The following is a 19,520-nucleotide window of genomic DNA, read 5'->3' on the forward strand; positions in this document are numbered from 1 at the left end:
AGGTAACATATCTATGCAGGCCTGTCTCTTCATCACAGCCATAAATCCATTCACAGCTTGCCATTGTTCAGCTCTACGGACAACATGTGATCCCCTGAAAATCACACGCAGGTGGGGCTGGGGCCCTAAATCTGCCTGTGTCTGTGTGTGTGCACGTGTGTGTGCACTTGTGTGTGCGTATCACCAGCAGAATACCACATGAATTTAATATGACTGCTTTTTGATCCAGCAATCTAAACAGAGCTGTGTCTGATTACACCTAGCACACGTACGCGCGCACACACACACACACACACACACACACACACACACACACACACACACACACACACACACACACACACACACACACACACACACACACACACACACACACACACACACACACACATGAAAAGCAGTGCAAAATAAGTCTTGTAAATACGGAGGCTATGTAGGAGGTGGTGTGTATACGTGTGTGTGTGTGTGTGTGTGTGTGTGTGTGTGTGTGTGTGTGTGAGTGAGAGAGAGAGAGAGAGAGAGAGAGAGAGAGAGAGACCCTTTGCATTCCTTCACCGCAGGACTCACATAAATAAACAGGCCAAATTAAAGTGGATTTCGACCTCTCTCTCTCCTCTCTAGATTACAGCGATAAAAACATGCAAAAACAATCAGCGCCGTGTATTCCCACAAATTGTATTTGCACAAAGTGCACTTGGAATGGGCTTATCTTCACCGTTAAGCGCCACTCAGTCCCTCTGCTCCGGCCGGCCGTGAGGAGACCAACCACTTTACATCTGCACACTTCCGACATCAAGTGCGCCTCTCTCTCTTCTTCTGAGAAGCTCACCAGTCAGGACTTCCCAAGAACATTCCCTCCTACACGGTCCCGATGGAAAAGCTTCAAACTCCGTTGTGTGACCACGTCGTCGCTTGACATCGAGAAGCAATTTTAAAGCTACAGTATAAGAACTGAACTGTATTTGTTCACAATACTCAATGAGTTACACAAGCGACTGTAGAAGTGACTCAGATAACACCTGTATTAGCCGACAACAGCTATTGTTGGTTTGATTGAGGATCAGGATGATGAGATAAGCTATCGAAGAACAGTGGATCAGTTTGCTGGTTGGTGTAAGAGTAACTTCCTTCAGTTGAATATTAAGAAAACTAAGGAGGTCATATTTGATTGATTCCCAGCCGACATGGATGATGCCATCTAGAAAAAAAGGTCAGCAGAGGCTGAATGTTACGTGCAGACCGAGACAGTATAATGTGGAAAACAAGACTAATGGTGCTCTTCCATCGATCCTTTGTGGAGAGTGCGTTGGCTTTTTGTTTTGTTTCCTGGTATGGCTCAATATCATTGGTTAATAAGAACAAACTCCAAAAAAAATCATCAATGTGTCCAGCAAGATATGTCGGTGGGGTACGACTTGAGTGTCGGGAAAACAAAACGCACATTGCAGAACACAGGAGTACTATCAGAACACAGGAGTACTATCAGAACACAGGAGTACTATCAGAACAAATGAATAAAGCCCAGTAGCACTACAGTTCAAAAAGGCTCACCACAATGTCTCATCTTTAAGATACCTGGGTATAGAAAAAGTACGCCTTCCAAGACGAGGGGGCGATATAGACAATCTCCTTTTAAAAAGAGAATTATGGTGGATCCATTATCTTAAAACTATGGCACCCGTAGGACTCAATGAAGAGTTTGACATTAGGCCATTTCTTTAAATATAGCCAGTAGAGGATTGTATAAGAGTTCATGTGTATTTTTGTTTTCTCTCTTTTTTCTGGTTCTGTCTTTTAAATATAAGACAACAGATTTTGTAAATTGGTGTAGACACCATATTACTGTCCTTTAAGGGGACCATCTAACCATATTACTGTCCTTTAAGGGGACCATCTACCATATTACTGTCCTTTAAGGGGACCATCTACAGCCCTTAGACACCATATTACTGTCCTTTAAGGGGACCATCTACCATATTACTGTCCTTTAAGGGGACCATCTACCATATTACTGTCCTTTAAGGGGACCATCTACCATATTACTGTCCTTTAAGGGGACCATCTACCATATTACTGTCCTTTAAGGGGACCATCTACCATATTACTGTCCTTTAAGGACCATCTACAGCCCTTAGGGATATTTGGGTTCTATACTTGCTGCTCTCAGTATTGTCAATGTCAAAATGTTTTTTTTACTTTTTAAACTTTTCTCTATTTTTATACAATCGTTAAATCATGTTGTAAATAATTTTCCACATTGCCTCTAATCATGTGAATCATGTGTACAATCAGAATTGAGATGTTAATCATGTTGTATCATGCCACCCCAGGTCACCAGATGGAGGAAAATAGCCTTTTATTCACAAAATGTATATAAGACGTCATGTCCTGTTGTTATCTGGTTTACTTGACAAAGACTGTGAGGTCGAAACGTCGTATTTTCTGCCTGCCTAAATAATAATGGTGCATCCTATAGTGAGTTACGAGGCCCTGCATGATTTTCTTTTTACGACTTGAGAGAGTATGACATCAATGCATGAGACCTGGGTACTCAGGAAGGGTAAAGCTATTGATAGGCACAGAACGCACGGTCCGTTACACAGCCAATACCATCTTCCACCATCGGGGGTGACGGTACACAGTACCTTCGCTGCAGGCTATAGGGCTTCAAGGACTTCTGAACAAGCAGTCCCCATCTCAGTTCTGTGTATGAAATGTAATGCACAGTGGAACTATGATTGGTAGATTTTTCTGTATTTTTTTCCTCTCTCAAAGAGAGGAGCTGCATGTGTAGTATTGCCAATGCATTGTGTGATCTATCTGCGTATTGTGTATGTGTATGTGATTATTTGTACCCTGATGACTGCTTGGTACAAAATGAATGAGGACAACAAAATATCTATAATTCTCCGCCAATGACGAATTTTGTCAAAAACCACTGAAAAGACCACATGACAAAATATTCTGTGCTTGGCAGTCAATGCGTATGAGAATATGCTGCCTAATGTGTCAACGTGGGGGTCCTTGACATCACTAATAGCTTTTGAACATTCCCCTTCGAACCCTCAGGTTCGAAAAAACTACACACAATGAAATGCAGGACAGGAACAAGCAGACCTGATGTGATGTGCATTCTGTGTAGAATATTTAAACTCACTGGAGCGCTGAGACACAGGTGGCTCAGAAAGAGCAGGCAGCTGCACTCCTGTAAACATAGCTCCATTAAAAAACACTCTCTTTGCATATACAATGATATGTGTCATCGTGCGTGCGCGCGTGTGTGTGTGTGTGTGTGTGTGTGTGTGTGTGTGTGTGTGTGTGTGTGTGTGCGTGCGTCTCATAAGTGAGTTATAGTGCGGTTTTGAATGATGACCACATACTGTATGTAATTTTTTCTGTCTTCTTCCAGCAGCCAGAGGCCCTCACCCCCCGCTGCCTACCCCATGAAGAGGCCTCTATCCTGCAGGGTAAAACCTCTCAGCTCTTCTGGGGGTCCCTCCTGGATGTCATATAGCAATGTTGATTTCGTCGACTAAAACTATGACGAAAATGATAGGGAGGGACTAATGGAGAAGAGATCCAGTAGAACTAAAAGACAAGCCATTTTATGTTTGGTTGTGCTTCGCAACCTTGTAGATCGGCTATTTTCAGCATGCAACCAAGTATAAAATCGGCCATTATGACGCCATCAAGGCCCACCAAAATATGTTTTTGTCGACAAAATCAACGGTACATTTAGTCGACTAAAACTAGAATCAAAATGTGCTGTCAAAATCAACACCGTCCTATAGCTCAGTGTTCAAAGTAGTGATGCCAGCCAGTCATTCAGTTCACCTGTGATTAATACAATACAGATGCATACTGCAAGGATTCTTTCTAACGCTGCACAATATATAGTTATCATATCGTTATTGAAGTATGAACATGCACAATATCAGTATCGCAAAAAGGCAACGGTATCGCTATATGATATATCGTCAATATATCGATATATCGTGAGTGATATTGACTTCTTATACAGTTTTTTTTTAAGAATATTTAGTTTTCAATGTTGCAACACTTAAAATATAGAATATGACATTTTAACGGTAATATTGAATGTATTGAAAATATGACATTTTGTCCATATCGTGCAGTCCTAATTCTTTCTAACAGTAACAAGAACAAAGTATTTTCCTCTAAGGGTCTCTAAGGGGTGCGTGCGTGCGTGCGTTCATATTGTGGCAATAAAACAATATGAAAGGCCTGCACTCAAAATGTTACCATGAGGTTTCTGTTCGGCATCAACGACGTATAGAAACATAGGTTTTTCAGAAATCTGTTGGAATCTAGATGAACATTTTCTCTGTTCTTAATGAATAGGTACAGTTCTTGAGTAAATGTACTGTACTTACATCCGACCACTTTGAGTGTGTGTGTGTGTGTGTGTGTGTGTGTGTGTGTGTGTGTGTGTGTGCGTGTGTGTGTGTGTGTGTGTGCGTGCCCGTGTGCGTGCGTGCATGTGTGTGTGTGGTCAAAGTGTCTGAAGTCATTGCTGGGAAACGTGATGATTAAGTAGGATCAGTCGTGACGGTTCAGTGGGTTGGTCTGGTGAAAAGTTGTGTCAAAACACATTCCTGTGTGCATCATTCAGCCAACACAGTGACACACACACACACACACACACACACACACACACACCCTCCGCTGGTCCGCAGTCAGGCCTTCACGTGCGCTCTGTGACAGCTTAGATAAGGCTGGCTGACCTGGGAGCAGCGCTTAGCGCCGAGCCGAGCCGAGGAGGCTCCCGTCCCGTCTGCCTACTAATCATGGGATTAGGAGGCCGGAAGACATGGATGGCATTCAAGGAACCCAGAACTAGGGGCGTGCACGCACACACATCAGTTTCGCTGTGAAAACACACGCACACACGCACGCACGCACACAGTACCAACATTTACACACACACACACACACACACACACACACACTCGAGTGATTCCACTCTCTAATTTCACTATCAAATGTCAGCTGTAGCTCCTAGAGAGAGAGAGAGACACAGACAGACAGACAGACAGACAGACAGACAGACAGACAGACAGACAGACAGACAGACAGACAGACAGACAGACAGACAGACAGACAGACAGACAGGTTCATCACAGACAGATACACTTTACCATCGGTCATAAAAGCAACACACCTTTAACACACTGCCATGGAGCAAACCATTGGTCGAGACACCCCCACACATACAGAGAAGAGGGGAGAGAGAAAGAGCGACCACCGGTCTCGCGGAGCCAGACAACTATTACTCACAGGTGGCATTTCCTTTCACAAAGATATATTTTAAAATATCTTAACATTTATTTTTTTTATTTCCATTTCTGCTAAGCAGCAAGCTATAATGCTTAGATTATTTTCATATTAGGATAAATGTACCGGTACTGTATGTGCACTGTAACGATGTAACTTCCACTTCACTTGCTCATGATCACAGTTTCTGCTGCTCCAGACTGTATGATGGAAGCATTTGAAAATTGCGTGTGGCAACAGTCTGAACACGCAAGACTATGTTGTGACAGGAGAAGGGTGTCTAATGGGATACAACCACCTCACAGACTTACTATGATTGTGTGTCTGTCTGCACCCAGTGGGTCTCAGCTAACAGTTCAGGCTCCGGTAATGGGATTGACATTCAAAATTGTAAAGGCGGCGTCGTCCTGAATGCCCTCAGTAAGTACCCGCATACCTGACTTAACGGGACTTAAAAAAATAAGGATCACTATTCACTACTAGTACTAGCTTCCTTTAAAACAGGCCTGAAAATCCACCTTTCAGTAGGCCAGAGGGAGACGAAATGTTCACAATGTTTGGGAATTTGCAAGTCAGCAATTCAGATCCGAAACTTTGGAATAAATATTTGCAAGTTTGCAAACTTCGCTCAAGTTCGATTGAGACTGCGCGCCTCTGTCGCGGTCAAAATCTATTTAACATTATCAGCTCCAAAAAGTGCCTGCAGTTGTTAAGAGAGAGAGAGAGAGAGAGAGAGAGAGAGAGAGAGAGAGGGGGAGAGAGAGAGAGAGAGAGAGAGAGAGAGAGAGAGAGAGAGAGCGAGAGCGAGAGAGGATTAAGTCATGGGAATGGAGCAGATGGCTGCTGGTATGGTTGCATTGACACATATTGGGAGAGGCCATCAGTTCTCATGCATTACCATGGAGCTTAAAAAGCCATAATTATTGGTTCAGTCAACGGGTCTCTGAGACCTCACACTGGAGCACATAGTTTATACTCGACAACATGTGGAGCTGAGATGGAGAGAAGAGGCCTCAACTGCCTGCTGGAGCCAACCATGGTTGGACAGACAACCAGTTGAGTGACCAAACATGCCTTCACATAAAATGATATTTTTTCCTTTTACATTTTCCAGGATATGGTTGCCGAGTGTCGGCTAGAAATTTTGATTTTGTCGACTAACTATAAATAAAACATAAAATGACTAAATGACTAAAACTCTAATACTGTATACTAACAATTCCGTCAACAAATAAAAACTAGACTAAAATAAGTAATTTCATCTTTTTGTTTTGCTCGGGTGTTGCACTCTGAAAATAGCAGATCTACAAGCTCATAATGCTAGTCAATGCTAGGGCGCCTGATGGAGGAGGAAGGAACTGGTTGGAATAATGTGTTCCTTCCACGCGCTACGTCCTACCGGGGAAACTGCATAGGATCTTTCTCACAGCATGTTGTTCAACCAAGCCATCCCGAGGAGAGCATACACGCTCTTTCACCACCATAACACCCTACCTCCAAGCGCTCAGGGTTTTAAAATAAAACACCACCATACCTCCAAGCACTCAGGGTTTTAAAACTATAGAACACCACCATATCTCCAAGTGATCAGGGTTTTAAAACTACAGTATAGAACACCACCCTACCTCCAAGCGCTCAGAGTTTTAAAATAAAAAATAATCTGTGTGAAAGCTGTTGCGTCTGTTGAACCTGGGTTGGGGAAAATAACATCTCGTCTAGAGAACCTCAGGGAAAATGATTGAATGGAACAAGAAGAGGGTTGCGGGGTGAATGACTTCAGGGTGGGATGATTTTTAAGATAATTTATTTCTTATGCAGTTTCTATTCATACGGGACAGAGCGGGGAGAAGAGGAAATTGACTGAGGGCAGAGAACAGGGGAAGACCAGTGTTGTCTGGAGTATTCGTCTATTTGTTTTTGCTTTTTGCAAGCCGAAGACTTTCACGTCCCTACATTTCACATAGAAATGTTGTGGTTTTGACACCACTGCATTTCTAGGCATGGAGTCTTGGGAACTGAAACTTAAACAAATATAATTAGGAGTTAATCACTTTAGCCCCGTTTCAAAGTTAGCGGAAATAGCCCATCTACAAGCTGACACCACGTCGTAGTGTGACTTAAGCTTGAAAGATTCATGCCGCAATTTTTTTGTGTGTCATGCTTGCTGTCTGGTCAAGATGTCATTACATGACGGAGAGAGAGAGAGAGTGTATTCCGCTGACCTTTTCGTAGTACTTGACCTCGTAGTCGAGGATGATGCCGTTTGGTCTCTCTGGCTCCAGCCACGACAGAGACATGCTGTTCTTAGACGCTCTCTCCTTCCTGATGACGGAGACCGCAGAGGGAGCTGGGAGACAGAGAGACAGACAGACAGTTTTCATTAAAGAGAAACTCAGTGGAAGTTGTATAATAATCACAAGGAGGTTCGCGAGATCTGCCGTCAGACGACGGCTCTTTTAGGAGACCGTTTTGTGTACCATTTCACCTCTAGTGGCGAAGAGAAGCAGCGGTTGGGCTATCTTCCTACATTGAGCATCTTTGGGCTGTCCCTCCCACCTCCCCGCTCTGTCCCTCCCACCGACCGGGGGCGCTGTGGTTTGGCCTCACTCGCGGTCTTGGTGTCTCCATGCCCAGCGGGGACGTTCACATGCTCCCAATCTGGCTCACTAATTCAACACAGGACTACCCCCACCCCACCCCACCCCCCTCCCCTTTTCTCTCTCTCTCTCTCTCAGTATCAATTCTGCAAATACTCTGATACAAGTAAAAGTCCTGAATTCAGAATTTACGAGAGTACAATTTCCCAAAAAAGCAAAAACGCATTGTGACCTTGTGGATTGGCTATTTCCAAAGTTTAAATATAGGCCTGTAGGGCTGAAGTGGTTCATGTATGTTTTGTTTTGGCAAAGTAACTAACTGTAATATAAAGTAACTTCCAAATAATTGTAGTGGAGTAACATGTGCAACATTTGCCTCTGAGATTGCCTCTGAGACCTCAAAACAGTACAGTACTTGAGTAAATGCACTTAAGTATCCAGTGTTGCCTGGCTGTCTAATTGCGGTGCAGTGAGAGTTGTGGTCTGCAGCAGACCAGCTGTCTGACGCTTTAGAAGCCTTTATTTTATTTTATTAGACCACAGGAAAAAACATGTTTGTCTTTGAAATGTTGGAGCCTTGCTTGATTGTGATTATGTGGCCTCAGATGTGTGTTTTGCGTGTATGCGTGTAGCCCTTGATGTGTGTACATGTGTATGTGAATCTGTACACGGGCTCCTGTGTGCGTGCGTGCATGTGACTGGTTGTAAGAGAGAAATTTATTCTCTGAATGACATGATAATTTCTCATGTGAGGACAAGTGAGTCAAAATGAGAATTCATTTCTCACTCACAATATTTGCATGCACGTGCATAATTACAGTGTGTGTGTGTGTGTGTGTGTGTGTGTGTGTGTGTGTGTGTGTTGAAAACTGGCAAAGCAAAGTGTAAAAATGGCCCTCCCAAAAGTGTGGTTACAACGTGCGTGTACACGTGCGTGCGTGCATGTCTGCTTCCCCTAGCACTTCTCCCCTAATGAATCCAGATGCGGGCTATAGGGTTCTGGAGGGTCTGGTGCTGATGTGATGGTGGGGCGAGGCTGCACACTTTTACTGGCTCCGAGGCTCTGTGGCTGACGCCTAGCTGTGATTTACGCCCAGACACACAGTGCTCTGAGACAGCTTTCTACACCTCCATCACGTTCCCTCTCCTCTCTCCTCTCGCTTTCTACACCTCCTCCACACTCCTCTCTTCTCCTCCTGTTCCATCTCTCCTCCTCTCTGCCATGCCGCTCCCTTTCTACACCTCCTCCACACTCCTATCTTCTCCTCCTGTTCCATCTCTCCTCCTCTCTGCCATGCCGCTCCCTTTCCACACCTCCTCCACACTCCTCTCTGCCACACCGCTCCCTTTCTACACCTCCTCCACACTCTTCTCTTCTCCTCCTGTTCCATCTCTCCTCCTCTCTGCCACACCGCTCCCTTTCTACACCTCCTCCACACTCTTCTCTTCTCCTCCTGTTCCATCTCTCCTCCTCTCTGCCACACCGCTCCCTTTCCACACCTCCTCCACACTCTTCTCTTCTCCTCCTGTTCCATCTCTCCTCCTCTCTGCCACACCGCTCCCTTTCCACACCTCCTCCACACTCCTCTCTTCTCCTCCTGTTCCATCTTTCCTCCTCTGCCACACCGCTCCCTTTCTACACCACCTCCACAACAGTCGATTGCTGTCGACTATACCTTAATTCCCTGACAAAAATGTATATGTTTGCTTTCGTAACATGGTTTTTGCTAAGACTACATGCTCACATCTGAGCTTGTAGAACGGCTATTACCATGAATGCAACATGTGTAAAATCAGCCATTACGACGCCATCAAGGCCCGCAACAATAACATCTTATGATATTTAGTGGACTAAAATTAGACTTACACTGAAACAATCTATGACTAAAACAAAATGTGCTGTCAAATAACTTCACCTCTCTTCTCCTCCCTAAATTCCCCAAAACTTAAATACCTAGTGCAATGAAGTTTTTCCACACTATGGGCTGTATTTTGCGTGTCTTAAGTACCAGGTCTTATTACTTAATTTAAGACCTGGAGGCGTGGTCGATGCTCTTTGGCCACTCAGAATAGCCAAATGGCATTGATCACACCTCCAGGTCTTAAGTTAAGTAATAAGACCTGGTACTTAAGACACGCAAAATACAGCCCTTAGTGTGGAAAAGCATTGGTCATCATATGGGCATACCTAACAATATATGCCAAAACAATGGGAACATTTACATTGTTGTGTATTTTTTGAATGGTGCAACCACTCCTATAGACAGCTATGTTTGTGGCCTAACACACAGACACACACAGGCCAGGGAGAAGGGCTTGCACAGTACAGTACAGTACAGTACAGTACAGTACAGTACAGTACAGTACAGTACAGTACAGTACAGTTCACTTCATAAGGGTCTGAATTTTTAATCAAAAGTCCCTAAAAAGCCAATTTTAATTACTGTGAATGAAAACATGCTGTGTGATGACATACATACTCTTATGAATATAAATGTATGTTGATTCAACTTCATTTTAACCCATTTTGGGTTTTAAGCATTATGTTATCATTTAGCTATTGAAAAATAGCAGATCTACAAACTTGTAAGTCTATTTTTTTTAATCGTTAAAATGTGCCTCAAATCTTTCAAAAAATTGTCATGATTTAGAAAAAAATATTCTTTAAATTTCGACGTCATATATATATATACTGTATATATATATATATATATATATATATATATCATAATTCCACTATCTCCCACCATCCTCCAAACACGGCAGCAGCAGCAGCTGCTGCTTCCCATAACATTTTAATACGGTGACACTACGTTATGAATGAATGTGTAAAAAATCCAATTGACACGTCTCTGCTGCTGCCGATTCTTCGCCCCGGCCACTTATCCCATCACGGTGTGATTCCTTGTCCCACAATCCTTCATGCTTTCTGTCCCATCATGCATCGAAGGAGGAAGGGCTGGGGCAGAAAGCACAGGGATCGGCCATGCTTTCGGAGCTGTCTCAAGTACTCAAACTAAACACTTCATTGGCTTCATCGGACACGTGGAAAGAGGAAACCTTCACATAAAACGTAGTTATGATAGTGAAGGCCACGGGAACTGAATAGGAAAAATAAAAATGAAATGATATTTCAATTTATTAGCTGTGAGTGGATTTAGTCTTTAGTTTGTGAATATAAATGTGTGCTGTTCGCTTATGAAAAATGTATATGATATCATATACGGTGTATGAAATACAGTATAGAAATAATAATAGCAAGATAATATGCCAATATTATAATAACAAGTTGACCAGAAGTGGCCTCTGTCTGTCGAGCTTTCGCATGCACGCACGCACGCACGCACGCACGCACGCACACGGCCTATAAGCGTTCGTAGATCGGCGCGTTCCAAAACACTTGCAGCCCAACCGTCAGCCATGGACATTTACAAGGCTGATCCCAGGCCGCTATTCCTCTTCTTTAACGACCAGGATCGGATGTCTCCCATCTCTCAATAAAACACTCCCCCCCCCCCCCTCACCCCGACTCCCAAAACAAAGGCATGGCTTTAACAGACTCAACAGATCCCATCCCGTCCCGATCCACTCTTTATAAATATCCTTCAGCGCATCCCGTTCCCTCCCCAAAGCAGAGAGGAGATCCTTGGCAGCGCAGAGAGTCCGAGAGGCGAATCAATCTCGCTGAGACCTGAAAGCGCCAAACCTCAAGAAAAATTCCCCAGCTCTGGCCAGGAATCTGTGATGCGTTTGTTCATTCCTCTCTCTCTCTCTCTCTCCCCCCCCCCCCCCCCCCCTCTATCCCTCTCCCTCTCTCGTATCACCGACTTCTCGTTCTCTCACTAATCTCCCTGTTTCTCTTCCTGGCCTCTCTGGGAGGTTTTAAGAGTATATACTGTATTATATTATTTGTTATCTTTCCGATGTCAGCCTGGGTTTATAAGCTCAGTATAGTTCCTAGCTGAGGCCCCATTAATACTTTGCCATACGGCGGTGTCACAACATGGACGCCTGCATGGACGACACCTTGTGAGCTTGTATGTTCTCATGTCATATGATGATGATGCAGCTTGTATGTTCTCATGTCATATGATGATGATGCAGCTTGTATGTTCTCATGTCATATGATGATGATGCAGCTTGTATGTTCTCATGTCATATGATGATGATGCAGCTTGTATGTTCTCATGTCATATGATGATGATGCAGCTTGTACTGTATGTTCTCATGTCATATGATGATGATGCAGCTTGTATGTTCTCATGTCATATGATGATGATGCAGCAGCATAAATGAGGTACTGTACCCCTCAGGGAAACAGTAACCTGTGTTGTGTAAAGTAACAAAATATACATTTACTCTAGTATTTGATGTATTTATACTTTACTGGAGTATTTCCAACTTTTACTTTTACTTTTACTTCTACTCCACTACATCTCAGAGGCAAATATTGTATTTTTTACTCCACTATATTCATTTGAAAACTTTAGTTACTTTGTAGATTTAAATTATTATATTATTATTACAAACTATACATTAACCACTTAATTCCTTTATACCTTTCGTCCATTTGAAAATAGCCGATCTACAAGCTCACACCGCGTTGCGATGCGACTCATTGTCAGCTCGTAGATCTGCTGTTTTCTCAAGATATACAGTACATTTTAAAACTTGTGAAACCCCTCCCCTCCCCTCCCCTCAACACTGAGTATAAAACTAGTTTGTCCTCATAAAACTTTATCCAGTTCGGCAAGTGAAAAACGTTTGCCATTGTGTTTTTTTGTTTTTTCTACCAGCTTTAGCGTCTCTTTTGTCTGTCATGTCTTTGTCTCTTGGTCTCCATCTGGGTCTCTTCTAGGCCTGTCGCTGTTATTACACAATCGACCGCTTGCAATTATTTCAGACAATTGCAATTATTATAACTTTTTTGTGTGTGTCCATAATCCTCATAATTGTCTCCATTCATCTAATCTGTGGAAAATGTTTCAATAATAATAGTATTATAGATTTAGTGTGTCATCATGTATATGTATATTAATCAAAAACCTCCAAATGGAGTTAGGTGGTTTCTTCTCGATAATGAATATTACAGTATAAGCCTAATAGTACTGTTGATATTATGCTCATACACGCTGTTGATACACTGTACAGTATATGCACGTGCACGCATGCACGTCTGAAAATGTGAATGTCGCTCATGTCCTGATTGGCAGGCCAAGGAACACTTCAGATTAAAAGCAGACACCGTGTTAATGTGTGTATAGCCTGCTACTTCACATTAAGAGCATCCCAGGAGGGATGGCGTGGTGAGAGAGTAGAAGAAGGATCATAATAAACCTTTAATCCTCTCATGTTGGCAGAGGCTCTTTTTACATAAAGAAATGAGCAACGCGGCCATTCAAAAGTCATTTAACCAATTAAGACCCGGGGTCGATTCTACAAAATGTCCTCTAAATCCTGACAGTTTTCTGAAAAACCTGTTTCTAATTCTATGTCAGTGGCAACTATTACTATTTGGTGGCAACTATTACTAAGGACCCCAAAAATTATATTTATTCAGCCGCTGACCCCCATCTGAAAATATGTTGTTCCAGGGACCTCCAGAAGCAAAGATCTGAGTTAAAACATTTGCTGTGAAATACTGTAAAAAACATAGATTTACAAGCTCGTAACGTGGCACTGCTATTTTGTAGAACAGCTAAAGTTTAAAATACGCAGAGCTACCAACCTGCACACATTTTGTGTACCAACCACGCAATTCTAGGTGTCTATACGCCTATAATTGCGTGGTTGGTACACAAAATGTGTGCAGGTTGGTAGCTCTGAAATAGTAGTTAAAGTGTAAAAGCTATAAGGCGACGCATGCGTTCCAGGTTTGAATGGCTTAACTTTAATGCCTTACTGAACTGAGAAAGGTTTTACACTTTTTTTTAAGTTACTGGTAACTGCAAAAAGTATTTGTGTCTCAGTGACTCATTTCAACACTGGTGTTACGCATACTGTACGTAGGTCACAAGGTCAAGTTTCATCCTTAAGGTAGATCATATCAAGTTGGATCATACGTGTACACACACACACACAGACGCACACAAACACACACACACACACACACACACCATCATTCTGCACCTGCATATTCTCCATCAGCCTTGAGTTTATGAGGATTATAGGGATGACACGCAAACACGCACCCACGCACACACACACACACACACACACACACACACACACACACACACACACACACACACACACACACACACACACACACACACACACACACACACACACACACACACACACACACACACACACACACACACACACACACACACACACACACACACACACACACACCATCCTGGACTACACGAGTACTGTTAAATTGGATTAAGCACACGCCTGGGAAGGAAAGAAAAATACATCTGAAATACATCCTCTCCACTCCTCCTCCCCTCCCGTCCCCTCCTCTCTCCTCCTACATTAACTTTTATAATAACATCTTGGCCATAAAGGCAGGGATTAACAGTTTACAAGTGAAAATAGCGACATTAGGACAAAGACATAGTACAGACATGCGAGCATCAATCCGGAACATGGCTAAATGTAACGATTATACTTAGCATTGAGAGCGGAGCAGTAACATGTTATTGCACATGACAGTATTGTGTTGTAATTGTTAACAACTCACACTTCAATTGGCTGCCAAGTGCAACGTTGAAGGGATCCAGTGTTAATGTATCCCTCTTAAACTCTGAGAGGGTACAAATGGATCCAAATCACTGCTTCAAAGTAACTAACTTTACTCAACTACTGTATTTACTGTAAGTAACATCTTGAGATACTTTTACTTTACTGGAGTATTTAATTATTTCCAATACAATTTCCACTACAGAATCGGGATATCCGCGGGTACCCGAGTTTGACGGAAGAAAAATATACTTTTATAAGTTCACAGGTACTGGTACGGGCGGTACTGAACTAAACGTACAAAAAAAGTGAACTAAAATTTTGACCTGTGCAGGACTCTGCCGTGTGTATACCTGCTTGGTTGGTGGGTGATGGACACAGTGGTGTAGTTCCCCAGTTCAGGCATGTGTGTGCAACTGTGCATGTGCATGTGCGTGTGTGTATACCTGCTTGGTTGGTGGTGATGCTCACAGTGGCGTAGTTCCTCAGTTGGGGCGCCAGCGGCGACACTCCGTTGCGCGCCTCTATCTGGAAGGTGTAGTTGGTGTGAGCCAGCAGCTCGGTCACCGTCACCGTGGTGTTGCGGAGGCCCGCGGCCCGCGGCACGAAACGCACACTGCGGCGGCACGGCTCGCACCGCTGGCCTGTGGAGGAGGGGGACCCGGTGGCGCCGCCCTGTTGGTAGGAGGGATGGGACAATATTAAGGTGACGATGTCACGATTATTGAGGCATAAATAATTACTTTGATAATTAACAATATCGCAATAATCAAAATATGCTTAAAACTTAAAATAACACTTTTGTTTAAGCACTTGAAAACCCCTATTCTAGGGGGAATGTTCGCCAAACATAGCAGATCTACAAGCTCACAACGCGCCACAACTTGTATATCTGCTATTTGGTGCTATTGCTTTTGTCGTTTCGTTGTGAGCTTGTAGATCTGCTATTTTTGGTGAATAATTTTCTGTACAGTGAAGAGAGATAAAAGAGCACAGGTCCGTTTCATCAAGTACAGAGGGGTTTAACACCTTTACTGCCACCTGGTGGACGCAAGAACCAACGCTAGACGTATGACGGGAGGACAATTTCACAATAAATGTAAATCGCCACGATAAGTGTGTGATCTAGCCATTTTTTATCACGATAATAAATAACGATTATCGTCCAATTGGTCCGTACCTGGCAGCACTGGCACAGCACAGCACAGCACAGCACAGCACGGTTAAGGTGTGTGTGTGTGTGTGCGCGTGTGTGCCTGCAGCCCTGCACATACTGTACCTGACAGCGCTGGCACAGCACGTTGAAGGTGAGGTCACGCCGGCCGCCTCCGTCCTCCGGCCAGCCCCACTCCAGGATGACCGACGTCTCGTTGATGGCCGAGATCACGTTCCTGGGAGCCGAGGGCGGTCCTGGCGGAGAGGAGAGGAGGAGACAAGAGAGAATGATTATTAGAGGAGAGGAGATGAGGGCAGGGTTTCTCAAAGTGTGTGCTGTGAGACTTGCAGGACACTGCCAAAGACACCAGGAGCTGCCAGCCAGCAAACTGGTGCTGTGGGAACCAACACATGGGCACATACTAACATAATGTTAACGAAAGATGCAGGAGCGCAAAGCACCAACGAGCTGACCGGATGTATGGAGAACGGGGATGACTGGAAGCGATGATGGAAGGCTCGTCTGAGGACGACCGCGAGACACCCTAGGGTGAGGCAAGTCCAGGGGTGTCTCAGGATACTTTGATGACATTTGGGATTCATCAATGTCACTTCAGTTCACAGTACATTTTAACAGCGGGTCACAGCCAGACCAATTTTCCGGAAGTGCATTATTTGTCAATGGGACCGGCGATAACCGGCAAACAGGCGATGGTCGAAAGTGGACGGAGCAATGTCGCCCGAAAAGATGATTTTTTTTTATCTTATAATGGACGATTGGGCGATGTGTCGGCCGATGCTCGCCTGCTGTTAGACCCTCAAGATCTGGTAAAACGGACCAGAGTTAAACACCTTTGCATTCTTTGTCAGCCTACAGTACACCATCAGCTATATCTTACCCCTTAAACGTTTTTGCCATTTTTTACAATTTTAAAATAGTTCAAATAGCTGATACAAGCTCACAGTGTGTCGATAGATTGTCTAGTTGAACTATTTTAAAATGTTTTAAAATAGTAGAAAATGGCAAATACGATTAGGGATAGCCAAGGGCTCAATTTTCGTCCATGCTAAACCCCTTATCCCTAAGCTACTTTTTTGAATAGTTAATAGCTAATATCTACATCCACACGTTGTGACCTTGCAGATTGGCTATTTTAACTACCGGCATTCAAAAATGTTTTTTCAAAATAGTAAAAAAAAAGAAAAGAAAAAGGCAAAGTTGTTGCAAAATATTTACGAAAATATAGGGCCAAGTTTCTTCATGAAAAGCAATAGCACCAAATAGCAGATATAACAAGTTGTGACACGTTGTGAGCTTGGAGATCGGCTATTTTTGGTGAATGTTCCCCCGCAGAAAAGGAACGCTTGGGTGTTTAATTCAACGTTTAAGTATAAACGTTATTTTCAAGCTGTTCTAAAGGAAACTGATATGTTTCTTCATGACATGCTGTATCTTCAGGGGAAAGATTTACATTTTAGTTTTACACATTTGACATAAATGTACAGTGCTGTAAAGTGAATGTCATTCAGGTGGTGCCGTGAATGAAACATGTAATTTACAAGGGTGACCTGTGCCAAACATGTTTGAGAAGTGCTGGATTAGAGGAGAGAGAGAGAGGATTCCACCACAATGTGGAATGTCCTGACATCATCCATTAAACTGAAGGCTGCGGATCGCTGGCTCCTTCCAAAACTAAACTGGCCTGAGAAAGAATCTGTCAGAAATGTGGAGATACTGGAGATATTAAATCCCCTTGAAATGAGCGGCCACACATTCCTTTTTTCCAACTCTGTAAAGCATAGGTATTTGTGTGTGTGTTTATTACATTAATTAGGTAATGCAATGATTCCCTCAACTTTTTGAATCATTTGAATCACGGTACTACTGTAGGTTCACGAGGCAAAAATATTCAATACAGTAGCACATTACTGAACTCTTTTTAAAATAAAAAAATCTACTTTTCTGGGCTATTTTTTTTATCTCAATACATTCTTTACATGCCTAGTTGCATGAATGAATGTGTTGATATTCTATGCACCGTTGATTAATTGAATACATACAGTAGCAAACAAACATCCTTTCAGCCTGAATGTTTTACTGTACCTCCGTGCTGTTCAATCAATCAATCAATTGTAGTATTACTCAGAGAGTAATACTCAACATTGATATTTGACCATGAGTTATCTACTCTTGACTCTTGAAGTACTGGTGTTGAGAACACCACTGGTCATAAAGTACATGGAAACAGTTACTATAAGGACATATTTGACCTTTTCACATGACATGCCGTATAGCCTTACACCAGAAGAATGCATTCAGTAACCCGTGTCAAAAAAGCAGTCATTGTTGTTCGACTCGGAGGCTGTGAGTCACAAAAATGTGCTGAGCGCATCATTCAGTGGTGTAAACTAAGTATATACATTTACTTACTTGTACTGAACTTAAGTATACTTTTGAGGAATTTGTACTTTACTTTTACTTCTACTCCACTAAATCTCAGAGGCAAATATTGTACATTTACTCCACTGCATTTATTTGAAAACTTTAGCTACTAGTTACTTTGGAGATGTGTGTGCGTGCATGGATGCTGTAGCGTGACTGACGCTGTTTCTTCTCTGTCTGTGTGTCTTAAGGTCTCTCTCTCCCTCTCTCTCTCTCTCTCTCTCTACGCTACACAGCCCCTGTCAAACCCCCGCTGACAACATTGTACAGTGAAATGTCTTTTTATTTTATGACAAACAGATTTTATACTGAATATTTCCAGATTGTCTTGGTATCAATGCTCAGAGGCTGTAATTACATGGAGAACAAAACCAAAAACTGCCAAATGACACTGTGGAGATGGCGGGAGTGAGAGAGAGAGAGAGAGAGAGAAAGAAAGAGGGAGAAAGAGAGAGAGGGAGGGAGAAAGAGAGAGAGGGAGGGGGGGGGGATTTGAGTTTTTGCAGATAAAACGCTTTGTTGGGTTTGACAGGAAGAATTTAGTCTGCACCCGAACTCTGTACAAGTCCCTGCTCTGAAAGCCACACTGCACACACTGACGGCTGGCTGGGAGGGCTTTTCGTTTGTGTGTGTGTGTGTGTGTGTGTGTGTGTGTGTGTGTGTGTGTCATTGCGAGGGAAGTATCACAAATTGCTGCTGTCGGGCAGAAACCTCTCCACAGTTCAACGTACTGTATGTTGTTTTCTTTCTTTTTCCTTTGATAAATGAAGGCCCTGTTTCATCATGCGAGTGTATCGCACTGAAGCAGTGAAAATAGCAGATATACAAGATCTCTCAACGCGTTACGAGGTGAGCTCGTGGATCGTTTATTTCCGCTGCTCATTCATTTACATAGGAAGAAAACCTAAAATATGGAGATACAAGATTACTGCACGACAGAGGCCATTTGCAAAAAAGTAAGTGTGCCAGTATTTCCTTACACGCTGTACATGGTGTGCTACAGCATGCGCACGCAGGCAGGCGTGCACACACACACACACACACACACACACACACACACACACACACACACACACACAGTGTCTGACATGATTTATGCCGTTCAGTGGCTGCTCTCTGCCACACTCCCTCCAGAGTCACAGACACGGACAACCGCTATACAAATGGTAACAGGGACTATGTGAGCTGTCCCCTACACGACGGTGTTGATTTTGTTGACTGAAACTATGATGAAAAATGTTGGGTGTTCGAGTGCTTACTCAAAGCGCTTTACAATGGCCCATTCATTCTTACATTCGGGGGTGAAGCGGCGAACAGTCAACGCCAGCGTCCTCACATTC

General features: G+C 43.2%; 1 protein-coding gene across 6 annotated transcripts in view; it reads right to left on the minus strand.

Moving 5' to 3' along the window:
* The window catches only part of epha3 (eph receptor A3), a 147,491-nt gene that overhangs the window by 50,932 nt on the left and 77,039 nt on the right, over nt 1-19,520 (minus strand). For all 6 annotated transcript variants that reach the window (XM_080786346.1, XM_080786348.1, XM_080786345.1 and 3 more), the window contains exons 6-8: nt 15,862-15,992; nt 15,029-15,257; nt 7,518-7,642 (exon numbers count right to left, since the gene is read on the minus strand). In XM_080786346.1, coding sequence (XP_080642472.1) covers nt 7,518-7,642; nt 15,029-15,257; nt 15,862-15,992 — 485 coding nt within the window. The remainder of the gene's footprint in view (nt 1-7,517; nt 7,643-15,028; nt 15,258-15,861; nt 15,993-19,520) is intronic.

The sequence above is a fragment of the Protomyctophum bolini genome (assembly GCF_963924005.1).
Source record: "Protomyctophum bolini genome assembly, chromosome: 16".
Classification (NCBI taxonomy): domain Eukaryota; kingdom Metazoa; phylum Chordata; class Actinopteri; order Myctophiformes; family Myctophidae; genus Protomyctophum; species Protomyctophum bolini.